Source organism: Euprymna scolopes, chromosome 40, assembly GCF_053919585.1.
Source record: "Euprymna scolopes isolate OS-2025 chromosome 40, ASM5391958v1, whole genome shotgun sequence".
Lineage (NCBI taxonomy): Eukaryota > Metazoa > Mollusca > Cephalopoda > Sepiida > Sepiolidae > Euprymna > Euprymna scolopes.
This window is the reverse complement of record NC_136521.1, coordinates 14247128-14261301: the sequence shown is the minus strand read 5'-3', so window position 1 is coordinate 14261301 and position 14174 is coordinate 14247128. Positions and strand designations below refer to the sequence as shown.

The 14174-nt window shown below is 32.6% G+C and overlaps 1 protein-coding gene across 2 annotated transcripts in view; it reads right to left on the bottom strand.

Moving 5' to 3' along the window:
- Positions 1-12376, bottom strand: part of LOC145265383 (N-acyl-phosphatidylethanolamine-hydrolyzing phospholipase D-like) — a 49735-nt gene extending 37359 nt beyond the window's left edge. The window contains exon 1 of one of the 2 annotated variants that reach the window (XM_080121182.1): positions 12264-12376. Coding sequence is in view for 1 of the 2 variants with exons in the window: in XM_080121181.1 (XP_079977307.1) it covers positions 5541-5554 (14 nt within the window). In the remaining variant the exon portion in view is untranslated. Of the gene's footprint in view, positions 1-5540; positions 5657-12263 lie in introns of those variants that run through there. The other variant, XM_080121181.1, reaches the window with a different exon arrangement.
- Between the last annotated feature and the right edge of the window lie 1798 nt (positions 12377-14174).

Below are 14174 nucleotides of genomic sequence, written 5' to 3'. Positions count from 1 at the left end.
GTTGCCTAATCACTAACCGTGTTTTTATGTATTACTTTCGAAAAGCTGCTGAAACAGTTTATGATTTAAACATTACTTGATTTCAAGTATATTTTAAGCAGTGGGTTACGGGATATGAAGTCAGTCCCGGAAATTACTCAAACCGTTTACGATTTAAACATTACTTTATTTCATGCATATTTTTAACAGTGGGGTGTGGGATATTAGATCAGTCCCGAAAATGGGTGAAACCGTTTACGCATTACACATTACTTTATTTAATGTATATTTTTAAAATTGGGGTGGGAAATATGAAGTCGGTTCCAGAAATGGCTGCAACCATTTATGTTTTGGACATTACTTTATTTAATGTATATTTTTAACAGAAGGATGGGAGATAAGAAGTCGGTCCCGGAAATGGCTGAAAAAGTTTACGATTTATACATTACTTTATTTCATGTATATTTTTAACAGTGGGATGGAGATAAGTCAGTTCCAGAAATGGCTGAAACAGTCTACTATTTAGACATTACACTATTTCATGTATATTTTCAGCAGTGGGTTTGGGATATAAAGTCGGTCCCGGAAATGGCTGAAACAGTTTACTATTTAGACATTACATTATTTCATGTATATTTTTAGCAGTGGGTTGGGGATATAAAGTCAGTCCCGGAAATGGCTGAAACAGTTTACAATTAAAACATTACTTTATTTAATGTATATTTTCAAGAGTGGGGTGGTGGACATGAAGTCAGTCTCCGGATTGAATGAGATGTGCAAATATATACTATCAGAAAGCGTCGCCCAGTATTGAATGAGATAGGTGGAAAACATATAGTAGTAAAATACCCAGCATCGCTCGGGATCGAATGAGATAGGTGAACGATATATATTAGCAGAATATGTGGCGTCACCCGGATTTGGATAAGATAGATGAAACATATATACTATGACAATACCCGGAATTGATTGATTTGTTTGTAATGAAATAATCAGCCCAGGCAATATATCGAAGTTATTATTTAAGTAAGGGGGAGCGACATAGTGGGTTAAAGTTATGAAAATTATTGTTGAAATTAGAAACATATTCAAGAATTATGGAAAATGATGAAATGTGAGTTACTTGATTGGTCTGTTTGTAATGATATAATAAACCCAGACAATATATCAAATATATTATATAAGTAGGAGGGAGAGGCATAATGTGGGGTTTTAATTATAAAAATTGTCGAAATTAGTAACATATCCAGGATTATGAACAATGATTAAATGTGAGTTAATAGATTGTGTGTTTATAATAAAATAATCAGCCCAGGAAATATATCAAAGTAATTATGTTAGTAAGAGAGGGCGATAAGGGTGGTTTAAATAATGAAAAATAATTGTCGAAATTAGTAACATATCCAAGAATTATGAAAAGTGATAATATGTTATTTAATGCATTAGTGTGTTTGCAATGAAATAATCAGACCAAACAATATATCAAAGTTATTATTTTAGTAAGTGAGGCGATAATGTGGATTAAAATGATGAAAAATGAGTGTCGACATTAGTACCATATCCAATAATTATGAACAATGACGAAATGTGAGTTAATTAATTGGTGTATTTGAAATGAAATAATCATCCCAGATAATATATCAAAGTTATTATTGTAGTAGTGGGGATTTGATAATGTGGGTTAAAAATACTAAAAATAATTTTCGAAATGAGTAACATATCCAAGAATTAAGAAAAATGATGAAGTGTGAGTTAATTGATAGTTGTGATTTTTATGAAATAATCAGCGTGGACAAAATATCAAAGAAATTTTTCAGTAAGAGAGGGCGACGAGGATGGTTTAAATTATAAAAAATTATTGTCGATATTAGTAATATATCCAAGAATTACGAAAAATGACGGAATGTGATTTAATTGATTTGTGTGTTTATAATAAAATAATCAGCCTAGACAATATATCAAAGTTCTTATATAAGTAAAGAGAAAGGAGATAATGAAAAATTGTGTGTTTATAATAAAATAATCAGCCTAGACAATACATCAAAGTTATTATATAAGTAAAGGGGAAGGAGATAATTAAAAATTATTGTCGAAATTAGTAACATATCCAAGAATTACGAAAAAAATGATGAAATATTAGTTAATAGATTGGTGTGTTTGTAAGGAAATAATCAGCTTAGAAAATATATCAAAGTTATTATTTAGTAAAGAAGGAAGGCGATAATGTGGGTTAAAATTAGGAAAAATGATTGTAGTAATAAGTAACATATCCCAGAATTATGAAAAATGATTAAATGTGATTTCATGCATTAGTGTGTTTGTAATGAAATAATAAGCCCAGATAATATTTCAAAGTTATTATTTTAGTAAGGTTGGGCGACAACGCTGGTTTAAATTATAAAAAAAATATTGTCGAAATTAGTAACATATCCAAGAATTACGAAAAATGATGAAATGTGAGTTGATTGATGTGTGTGTGTTGGTAATGAAATAATCAGCCTAGACAATATATCAAAGTTATTATTTTAGTAAGGTGATATATGGTGAGTTTAAATGATGAAAAATTGTCAAGATTAGTATCATAGCCCAGAATTATTAAAAATGATGAAATGTCAGTTAATTGATCGTTGTGTTTTTTTTTAAATAAAATAATCAGCCGATACAATATATAAAATTTAATATTTTAGTAAAGGGAGGGGCGATAATGTGGGTTGAAATTATAAAAAATTATTGTGGAACATAGTAACATATTCAATAATTATGAAAAATGATAAAATGTGAGTTAATTGACCGATGTGTTTGTAATGAAATAATCAGCCCAGGAAATATATCAAAGTTATTATTTTAGTAAGGGGGCAGTACAGTTTTAATAAAAAACTATAATAATATGATTGTGCCTTCATTCATGCTGAACATAACGCTCACAGCATGCCCAGCAACAATATATTACATATGAAAAATGCTGCTGTGGAAATTCCACAGGTCCCGCTAGTAATAATAATTATAATTATAATAAAAATAAAAAAAAATAAAAAAAGAATGAACTATATTAATTTCAAAACATTAGAAACTGAAATGTTCGGACACTAAACGTGCACTTAATTTGTCTTTATGGAGAAGTAAGCAAATAGCAAGTTTTTGTTTTTTGTTTTTTTTTGGGGGGGGGTAAATAAAAATGAAAATTATAAAAAGATTTGTACACTTCATTTTTATAAAAATAAAAGTCATAAAAGATATGTGAATAAAATATATTTTTAAAAATCTCGATTGTTTATACTTGTGATTTTATTATGCATAAAAATTGCCTCGGTCTAGAAGGAGTTCTCCTCCACTGACCACCTACATACATACATCGCACTTTAAATAAATATTGAATTGTATTAAAAACGCACGAATAGAGATACACACACACACACACACACACACACACACACACTGTACATAAAAATTAATCTTGGTCGCAAAAATCCGAACAAGTCAGTTATTTTATATTTGTTTCTGCCACAAAAAGTTTGCTTATAATAATTTTATTTCAATTTTTTTTTTTTTTTTTTTTTTAATTATGTTATTTTTTAATTGACATCGTCCGAAATTCTCAGTTATAAACTCGGGTTATTTATTTGGTATTATTTTACGACCTGCCCCTGCGTAGTATAAACACCCCAACCAGTAACCACCCCATGTTAAGAACGGCTTTTGAGGTTGGGGGGGGGGGTATTCCGAAAGCCGTTCTTAACATAGGGAGGTTGGAGTGCACGTCGTAAAAATGTACTATTTATTTATAATATTATTAATAGTTTTATAAAAAGTTCTGTAAATATATAAAAAGAACGTACTCAGAAAGACACTCATTTATTTAAATATATTTTGTTTAAATGCGTTCGTTTTATTACATCAAAAAGTTTTGTGTAAATAGAAAAAGTTGGGGTTTTTATCCTTAAAAGTTTTGTAAATATTTAATACTAGCGGGGGTACCCGGCGTTGCCCGAGTGTTTGTTTCCGGGACGGGGGGGGGGAGTTTTAAAAAATGTTATGGTAGGTAAGTAGGAAGGATCAAACCCGGAGTCATGAGTAAAAGTAGGAAAATAAAGTGTGAAAAAAAACAAAAAAAAACATCTGCAACGTTAACAGTTCGGCCACCAAGAAAAGTCCATTCCAGTTGTTTAGGAAAAAAAAAAAAAAAAAAAAAAACGACTACGGTAGGTCGGCGCGAACGTGAAAATATAATGTGAATTGTCCAGCACGCTAACCACTACGCCACAGAGCACTGCAGCTTAGTTTAGTGATTTTAAATAACTTGACATGAAAAAACTACGAAGCCAAACCGGTGTTCTCTTCTCAACTGTTCCTTTTGAACGATCTCCAAACGGTGTTAAGTGGTGGCAGGGGGAGGAGGAATTTTTAAGAGAGAAAATATTTTACCACTTCCATTGATCTTAACCGATTTTGGCCGTGACTTCTCAGCAGAAAAAGTATAGAAATCTAAGATTATCGAGGAATTTGAGAACTAATAAGCCTATAACAAACCTCAGATATTGTTCTGCCGTTTGTGCATAATGTATTTGCATGAAATATCTTGACTTTTAATCCTATTAATGTCAAAATCCCACGGGAAAATTAAAGAAAATGTTTTGTAAATATATATTTTTTCTTTTAAATCTTTAAAAGTTTTATAAATATATTTTTTTTTTAATTTTGCTCGTGAACATCCGAATATGTCTATTTACCTGTTTACAGCAATGTCATGGTCGAACAAAACAACCGGTGCCCCTTGAATTGTTCGCCTATTTTTGTCGTCTGCTACGGGGTATCTAATCTTTACTTGATCCCCGAAAACTTATAAAAGTCGACATTTTCAATGTGAACGGTGAGTTGAGGTGGAGTGGACTTATGTAAAAAAAAAAATAATAAATTAAAAAAAAATACCAAAAATTTTACCAAATTGACTTTTTTTGTTTAAAAATTAAATTATTTCATTTTCCTTAATAAAATTTTATATATATATATATATATATATATATATATATATATATATATATATATATATATGGAGGGAGAGGGAGAGAGAGAGAGATTGTTGAATATCATTCTTTCGATTACTTTCGTTCGGGCACAAAAAAAAAAGATTAAAACGGAACGAAATTTAAATTTTTACAACAACCATAAAACAGCGCATTCTCTGCAAGGTTTACCTTTTTTTTTTTTTAATAAAAAGCAATTTAATTAAATAACAAATAATTGAAAGTAATCTAAAATACGATATCTAAATGATTTCTAAAATAAGCAATCTGAGTTATGTTTATGTTTTGCTATATTAATATTAAACATTAACACTAAAGAGTAAAGACTCTTTAGTTTCAGTTTGAGGTTTTTATCTTGGCAAAAATAAGCACATGTATTTCCGGGGTCAAGTTACAGTAACACTAAACAAAATTTTATTTTAAATCAATAAATTACAAAAAAATATATATATATATCAGAATTAAAGTGCAAGATGTCGAATTAATTAATCTTTTAGTATTAAAAATAAAACGCTTTTGTTCGCGATATTCAATACTTACAAAATACTAAGCATTTACGATGATTTCCATTTTTTAACGTCTGGAGGTTTTTGCGGTGGCCATCTTTATAAGGGCGACAACTCTTCGAATGAACACTTACTCCCCTTAGCTTATCGACATCATTGTTGAAGTGGCTTGTTTTATTGTTGATTGAGATATGAGCTTAAACTTGTGCAGTTCTGGAAAGTCCTCCCTCTCAGTCCTCTTTTGCCTTCTCACTAGTTGAGAAGGGATTAGTTGATTGCTAATCGCTTAAGGTGACCCTACCGAAGAATGCCAATGGGGCTGCCAAGACATTTTTGCAACCCAGAGTGTGCTTCCTCTAAGGTGTTAACTTTTCAAATTGTACTTTTCCCATCTCGAGTCACATCTTTCCACCATGGGAGAAAGATAGACACGCATTAGTTCCTTTAAAGGAGGAACCAAGCACAAGTATGTGTGAACCCCCCCCCCCCCGAAGCTTTTTGGAACTCACATCGAAATAGATTCTTAGCTAGTATTTACTCCCCTCCCACCTGATGCGATAGAAGGTCGAAAGATCTGGTTTGAAAAGTCAGCACTCATTTGAGGATTCAGAAGTGTATAATTTGAAAGGAACAGGAAAAGAAACTGGAATCTAAGGAAGATCTCCATCATTCCAGTAATTATAGGAGCAACTGGACTCATAAAAAAAACTTTCAAAAACTACCTGGCAAATATACTCAATGAACCAAGTGCAAGAGAGATTCAAACAATAGCACTTGAATAGAGCTGTTAGAATCTTAAAAAGATCTCTCAGTTGAAATATATGAGATAGCGGATGAATGTCTGGCATTCAGTAGGATGCCTCATCCCCAGCTTAAACAAACTGATAAGAAATTTTTTTTTTTTAAAAAGTGATTCGTCCACCATTTCTTCTCTCTGCACTGTTGCAATTCTCAACCTTTTCTATATGTCATTTGTTGTTTAGAACTCCCTACTCTATTCCCTGCTTCCTTTGTTCCAGCTCGTTTGACTTACTGGTCTTCACCAATTCATTGTTTTAATATCTTGTTATAATACAGTTTCCTATTATTTCTAAGAATTGTAGGCTTGTATTACTATACACATAGATTCGAAAAAGTTGTCAAAGAACAGATATATAACAAATAAATGTTATCAAAGGCAAGATAAGTTACTTTTCTACTAAACTGGATATATTTTTCATGTTTCTATTCAATGTAACATGTTTATTCAGCTCGAAAAATATACATAGTTTACCGATGTATTTGAAAATTCAAAATGGCGCCTGACTCTCTCTTTAACACGGTAAGTTTAGGAAAAGGTGTTATAAATAAAAAGCTAGACAAAACACTGTTAGAAACTCGTTCAATATATATAGGTTGACATATATTCAGTGGGCTTTTAATAGTATTTTATCTAGTTTTTTATTTATAACACCTTTTCACAAACTTACCGTGTTAAAGAGAGAGTCAGGCGCGATTTTGAATTTTCCAATACATTGGTAAACACTGTATGTTTTTCGAGCTGAATAAACATGTTACATTGAATAAAATATACAGTTAGGTAGAAAAGATACTTATCTTGCCTTTGATAACATTTATTTGTTATATATTTGTTTTTTGACAACTTTTTCAAATCTATGTGTACAGTAATACAAACCCGAACTTTTTTTTTGCTTACTTTTTTCCCCCTACTTATAGCATTGTTCACTAAACATTATTATAACAAGTTCAGTAACCATCTCCTGTATTTGTAATAATCATCTTCTATTTTTTTAGCTTCTTAAGTAAAGTGACTTCATGCCTTGTCTGGAGCAATTTTCATGAAATAAAATCATTCTGGCATACAAAAATGCCTGATCAGCCCTCCACCCCACCTACTAAACAAATACAACAAAAAACAAGTCAATAAACCTTTTTTAAAAGAAAAAAAGAAGAAAAAAACTTTGATTTATATATTTTATTTCGAAAACAGAAGTTAACAAAACAAAATTAGGCACAAGGCCAATCAAAAGAGTGGAGAGGGGGGTCTATGGACATACTTTCACTGTAATTTTAAGTTGTCTAAGATATTCCTAGCTAGAGTTCTTGGTCACCATAATACCACATTCACACCAGGGGTCGTCCTACTTAAGATTCCCAAATGAGGTAGATATTTTTGTTTTTGTTATGTTTAATTTAATAATCAATATATTATTATGGTATTTCACTTCGACCTTTATCATCCTGACCATCCCTTAAAATAAAAATAAACTATTCCAAATCACACTAACCATTATTATACTGAATTCCATTAGTATAAAAATGGAATATTCATAAATACCCAATAAACCATTTTTTCAAATCGATAAGCTATCGCCAGTCAATGTCTAGTCTATATATTAATACTGTAGTATCTTTAATGTATGTGTGTCACAGTTTCCAGATTATAAATTATTCGATTAGGAGATCCTATTTATTAAAAAGGGGGATAGAAGGTGATAACATACTACAAATATTAAACTATTAGTAAATAGATACGCTAATTTAATGTTCATAGCATGTTATCATCTTCTATTCTCCTTTTTATTAAATAGGATCTCCCGATCACCTAAGACATAATGTAAAAAAAAAAAAAAAATTAAATAAAAAATTAATCTTGTTTTTGGGTCGTATGTAAAACTAAAATATACCTTCTTGGTCTTCTGGTTAGGACCCAAGGGTAGTATCTGTTCTGTCTAAAGATGGTATAATGATATAGTGGGGTTTCTGTTTGCGCCGAACATCCATACAATGGAAATATGTCATAGGATGTTATAAGGATGTTGGAGATAAACCGTAATAACCAGATATACTCTGACACTAAATTAACATGATTACTTAGATAAATACTTCTACAGTTTTAACAAAAGGCTACAATAATATCGCAGTCTCCATTCACAGAAGCAATATATTACATATGAAAGATGCTGCTGTAGAATTTTCATAGGTCCCTCCAGCATACTCTCTGTAAAAAATAAAATTTTGTAAGGATGGAGTACTGTTGCCACATCTGGGCAGGAACTGCTAGAAAGACCTTATCCTGCCTTGACAAAATAGACTTCATAGCCTAATAGGGGATGCCCTTTTCTCTTCCCTGTAACCTCTTTCCCACAGAAGAGACGTTGTGAGCCTGTCTCTGCTTTATCGTTATTTTTATGGCAAGTGCACGTCTGAGCTCCAATCTATGGTCCCCCCTCACCAAACTTTCATGAGAAATACTCGTCTAGCTGAAAACACTTCCCCCACTCTTTATCCGTGCCTAAACATATATTTCATGAACAAAGCTTTTTTCTTAGAACTGCACACCTGTGGAACTCTCTTCCATTTGCCTGCTTTTCGGCTGACTATAATATGGTCGTCTTCAAGTCAAATGTAAACAAGTTCTTGATGAGCCGTTCCCCTTAAGTAATCCAATTTACCAATTTTCCACTAACAATTACTACGTCACTGTCTCATTGACCACTGTACACTTATTAACCCTTATCCTCCAGTGGCCTCTCGGCCTTGATAAGTGGTGACTCCTTTATAAAAAGAAAGAAAAAAAACGGTTTTATTGAATAAAATATGATCTCATCTGAAGATCAAGTTGTATATTTTATGCCAACACACTAAATTACCCCTTTTCGTTTTGTTGTTCGTTCGGCTTATTTTTTCTTTTTTTCTTTTTTCCTTTTCTTTCTTTTTTCTTTTCTTTTTTCTCTTTCTTTTCTTCTTTTTTCTTTTTCTTTTTCTTTTTTTTCTTTCATGGCAGTTTGACGTCAAATTACCTAAACAAGTTCTTGATGAGCCGTTCCCCTTATGCAATCCAATTTACCAAATTTACACTTCTAACGATTACTTTGATATTATCTCTTTGACTACTGTACACTCTATAACCCTTATCCTTGAGTGGCCTCTGGGCCTTGATAAGTGGTGATTTCTTTGTAAAAGAACAAAAAATGCATTTAATTGGTACCCTTTTTTCTTTTTAAGGGGAGGATGGTCTACGTTTTTGTGGCTTCACGTCCATGGCACTCAGACTTGGGGTTAGTGACTAACCCCAAGTTTGAGTGACATAACATAAAATGATCTCCCCTTGTAGGGCAATTAACTAAATTATTTTACCACTAACTTAGTGGTAAAATAATTTAGTTAATTGCATTACACGTGTGGGGGGTCATTTATGTTAATTTCACATAATGAAACTGATCCCCAACACTAACTTCTAAAATAATTGTTTTGTTTTTTTTTGTTTATTTGTTTGTTTTTTACTGTTTGCCAAGTTTTTGAGGGTGTTCATACGTAATCATTAAAAAAAAATGTAAAATCTCATTTTCAGCAAGAATGGAGGAGGGGATAGCTGAGGATGTTAATCTACAAAAACAATATTGAAGTATTTATTACTTTTTAAGTTATTATTGTAAATGAAGACTTTCAGCATAATCCCCTCACAAACACACACACACACACACACGTGCACTATGAAATTAGATTCTACTTTTTTAGGTAATTACGTGTGAACACACTGAAAACTTGGAGCCCACTTTAAATTCTAAAATAATTGTGTTTTTTTTTTTGTTTTTGTTTTACCACCAACTTTTCCAGGGTATTCACACGTAATCGCCTAAAAAAGTAAAATATCATTTATTTTTCGTGGTCAACGTTCTTTCTTTTTAATTTTTTCTGGTTTCGATACTGATCTCGATACCACAAAAATTTCCGATTTTTCTGATGAGGGTATTCATTTCTTTCTTTTTTTTTTTTTTTACATACTAATGAGTCAATGCTTATCAAGGCCCATTGGTCACTCGAGGACAAGGATTAATGAGTTTACCAGGGGACAATAAAATAACATCAGTATTAGTAACAATGATTGACGACCAGTTAGGATTAGATTATTAAATAAGGTGGCTCAACAAGAATTTGTTAACATTAGACTTGAAAACGACCATGTTGTAGTCAGCTAGGAAGCACCCCCATGATATTGTGTTTCACAGATGAGTAGTTCTTGGAAAATGATTAAAGGCTATAATCTTAATCTTTACTTTAGTGATGGGACGATTCCAATACTTTTTCGATTCCAATACAATTACTGATACCAATTCCGATTATTTATAAATTTCTAAATATTTAACTATACAGTTGTTGTTTTTCCTGATTATCATAAAACACACGTGTTAAATGTGCAGATATTTTTTCAGGCCTAAAAATAAACTTGTGAGGATAAAAATTGTATAAAATGTAATAACTTTTTATTATTTTATTAACATTACCAGCAGTGGAAGATTTTGTTTTAAAATGATGGAATACTGTTGCCATATCTGGGCAGGAGCTGCTAAAAACAGCCTATCCTGCCTTGACAGAGTACAAAATAGACTTTGTGGCTTAGTGGGGGATGCCCTTTTCTCTACCCTGCAACCTCTCTCCCACAGAAGAGACGTTGCGAGCCTATCCTTGTTTTATCGTTATTTCCATGGCAGGTGCTCGTCTGAACTATAATCTCTGGTCCCCCCTCGCCAATCTTTCACGAAAAACACCCGTCTAGCTGAATCCACTGTGAAAAATTTCCCCCACTCTATATCTGTGCCTAAATCAAAACGCGGATTCCATGAACAAAGCTTCTTTCTTAAAACTGCACGCCTGTGGAACTCTGTTCCGTCTGCCTGCTTCCCACCGGACTACAACTTGGATGTGTTCAAGTCCAACGTTAACAAATTCCTAATGAACCGCCCCCTTAAGTAAACACTTCATCAAATCTCCACACTAACGTAATGTACTTGCAATAACCCTTATCCCTGAGTGGCTTCCGGGCCTTGATAAGTGGTGATCACTGTGTAAAAAAAAAAAAATTAAAAAAATAAAATTAAAGAAAGATAATTGGAGGAATCGTTTTTGGTATCGGAAAATAAGAATAATTTTTTCTGATCCTGATACCCCGAAAATTTCCAATTTTTCTGATTCCCAATTCTAATTAATCTTCTTAACACTACTTTACTTATATATAAAAAGCACTTTGTGTGTGTGTGTGTGTGTGTGTGTGTGTGTGTGTGTGTGTGTGTGTGTGTGTGTGTGTGTGTGTGTGTGTGTGAGAGAGAGAGAGAGAGAAAGAGAGTTCCTTATGGATCTGAAATGACTGGACCGATTGTTTTTAAATTTCACATTAATTTACTTTATGTATCTGGCAGAGTTCTTAGAGAGGTTTTGTATCAGAATGCCTTTGATATGTATTAAAAATCGATAATCAAAAACGATTTTGACCAAAGTTAACACTCTTATACAGCCTAACATCACAAGTCCAATCTAGAAGTTTTATCACCACACAAGCATATAAAATTAACAGTAGATTATTTGATAAGATAGGAACGCATTCAAAATGAATGTTTCTGTTGAGAACACAATTGAACTATGATTCTTGACTTTCGCATTTTAAGCTTTAATTCAGTTATATATTATAAATATTTTATAAAAATAATTTTATAAAATTCACAGTATGTTCTCTACAGTGCAATGTAAATTACGGTGTATTGTGAACTAAATCACTGCGCAGAGGCATGTTAAGCTTCCTCACGGTACACCTAACCGGAGCAAGCAATCAATCGATTTGATTGAAAAATCGTCGATTTCACCGATTTTGATGACAATAAAAGTATTAGAAGTGTGGAGCATTTATTGATTTTCATTTGATCCCGGGCAACGTTGGGTCTCCCTATTTGTGAATTATAATAATAACAATGTTTCTTACCTTTTTTAATTGTTGAATATCTTGTGTTGAATGTTTTTTGGGGGATTTATTTGTTTTGCCAAGCGTGTTGACCCTTCCGAGGAAAAAAAAGTTGGAAAAGAACGGATGACACGAGTTGCAGTCGGTTACGGAAATCCACTCGGAAGATTGTCAGAATTGGCACCGGCTGACGATGGCAGTCGAACAAAAGAAAGGAAACGAGCAGTTAGCAGAACAAACAAACAAAAAACGAGTTTTAAGTGCAAAAAACAAAAAAGATCCTTTGTATTGGGAAATAATGACAGCCTTCTCCTCCCCCTATATACACAGACACATTCTCTCTCTCTCTCTCTCTCTCTCTCTCTCTCTCTCTCTCTCTCTCTCTCTCTCTCTCCGGCCCTGTCTGTCACTTTCACTATCTCGTTTTTTCTCTCATTCTTTTCTTTTTTCTTTCTCCTTTTCTCTCCCTCCTTTTCTTACTATCTATCTATCTATCTATCTATCTATCTATCTATCTATCTATCAAATCTATTAATCCATCCATCCATCTATATAATCTATCTGTCTATATATTCTCTCTCCCTCTCTTTCTTTCTCTTTCTCTCTTTTCTTTCTTTCTTTCTATCTGGCTCCCACTATATATATATATATATATATATATATATATATATATATATATATTCTCTCTCTCTCTCTCTCTCTCTCTCGCTCTCTCGCTCTCTCTCGCTCTCTCTACCCACTTCACTTTTTCTGTCTCTCTTTATTTTTGTCTCTCTCTACTTACCCATCTCTTTCTCTCTTTTTCTCTCCCCTTCTCATTCTCTAGGTGCTTCCGACTCTCTCTCTCTCTCTCTCTCTCTCTCTTTCTCTCTCTCTCTCTCTCTCTCTCTCTCTCTTATTGTTGTCATCATCATCATCGTCGCTGTTACTGTCGCCGTTAACCGAACAGATAGAGAATTCTCTCTGCCTGGAAGTCACATGATTTTGTCAATTTCTGTTTCTTGGGTTACCTCTGACCTCTAGGTGTCACTCAAACGTTTTCATTCACATTTACAGTCTTGATTATGTAACAAAATATTTCAGCTTTTCATGAAATTTGAAGAATAGATATAAAAATGATAAATAGATCGGCAAAACAAAACAAAAAAATGAAAATAAATAAATTAAAATATTTTTTAAAAGTAAAATATTTGTTGGTTCAAACAAAAATTAAATAAATAAAAATCAACATGGCTGCCAGTGATTAAAACATTAAAGACTTTGAAAAAAAAAAAAAAATTCAAAGTTTATTTCATTACTAACCAGCAGAGTGAGACCACTGTTAACTAAGGGAAGAGTGTATCAAGCAGGTGTATGCAATGAAGGTGAAACCTGGCCAGTGAAAGTTCCTATTTAGAATGCCTCTCCATGGGACAGAGTTAGACACCAGGATCGTTTTTTTTAACGTGGAGAAAAGGAACAAAAAAATTGTCTCAGTCGTAAAGGATTTCTTCTCCACTGAGAGAGAACAAGAAATTGAAGTGTAGCATCTGAAGAAAGATACTACACTTTGATCTTGGTCTAAAGGCAAGTAAGAGTTGAGGACATGCATTGCATGAAGAAAAAATAATGAGTATGATACGATGGATGTGTAATGCAAGTCTTAAAGGCAGACTTAGATCTGATAAGCTAAGAGAAAGATTTTTTTTTTTTTTACTTGGAAGTCACCACTTATCAAGGCCCGAAGACCACTCGAGGATAAGGGTTAATGAATGTAAGATGGTAATATAGTAATTGTTAATTGTATAAATTGGGTAGAATTTGATTATTTATGGCAACAGCTCAACAAGAACTTGTTTGCATTGGATTTGAAGACTACTACGTTGTATTCAATCGGGAAGCAAGCCAGCAGAACAGTGTTCCACAGACGGGTGGTTCTGAGAAAGAAGCCTT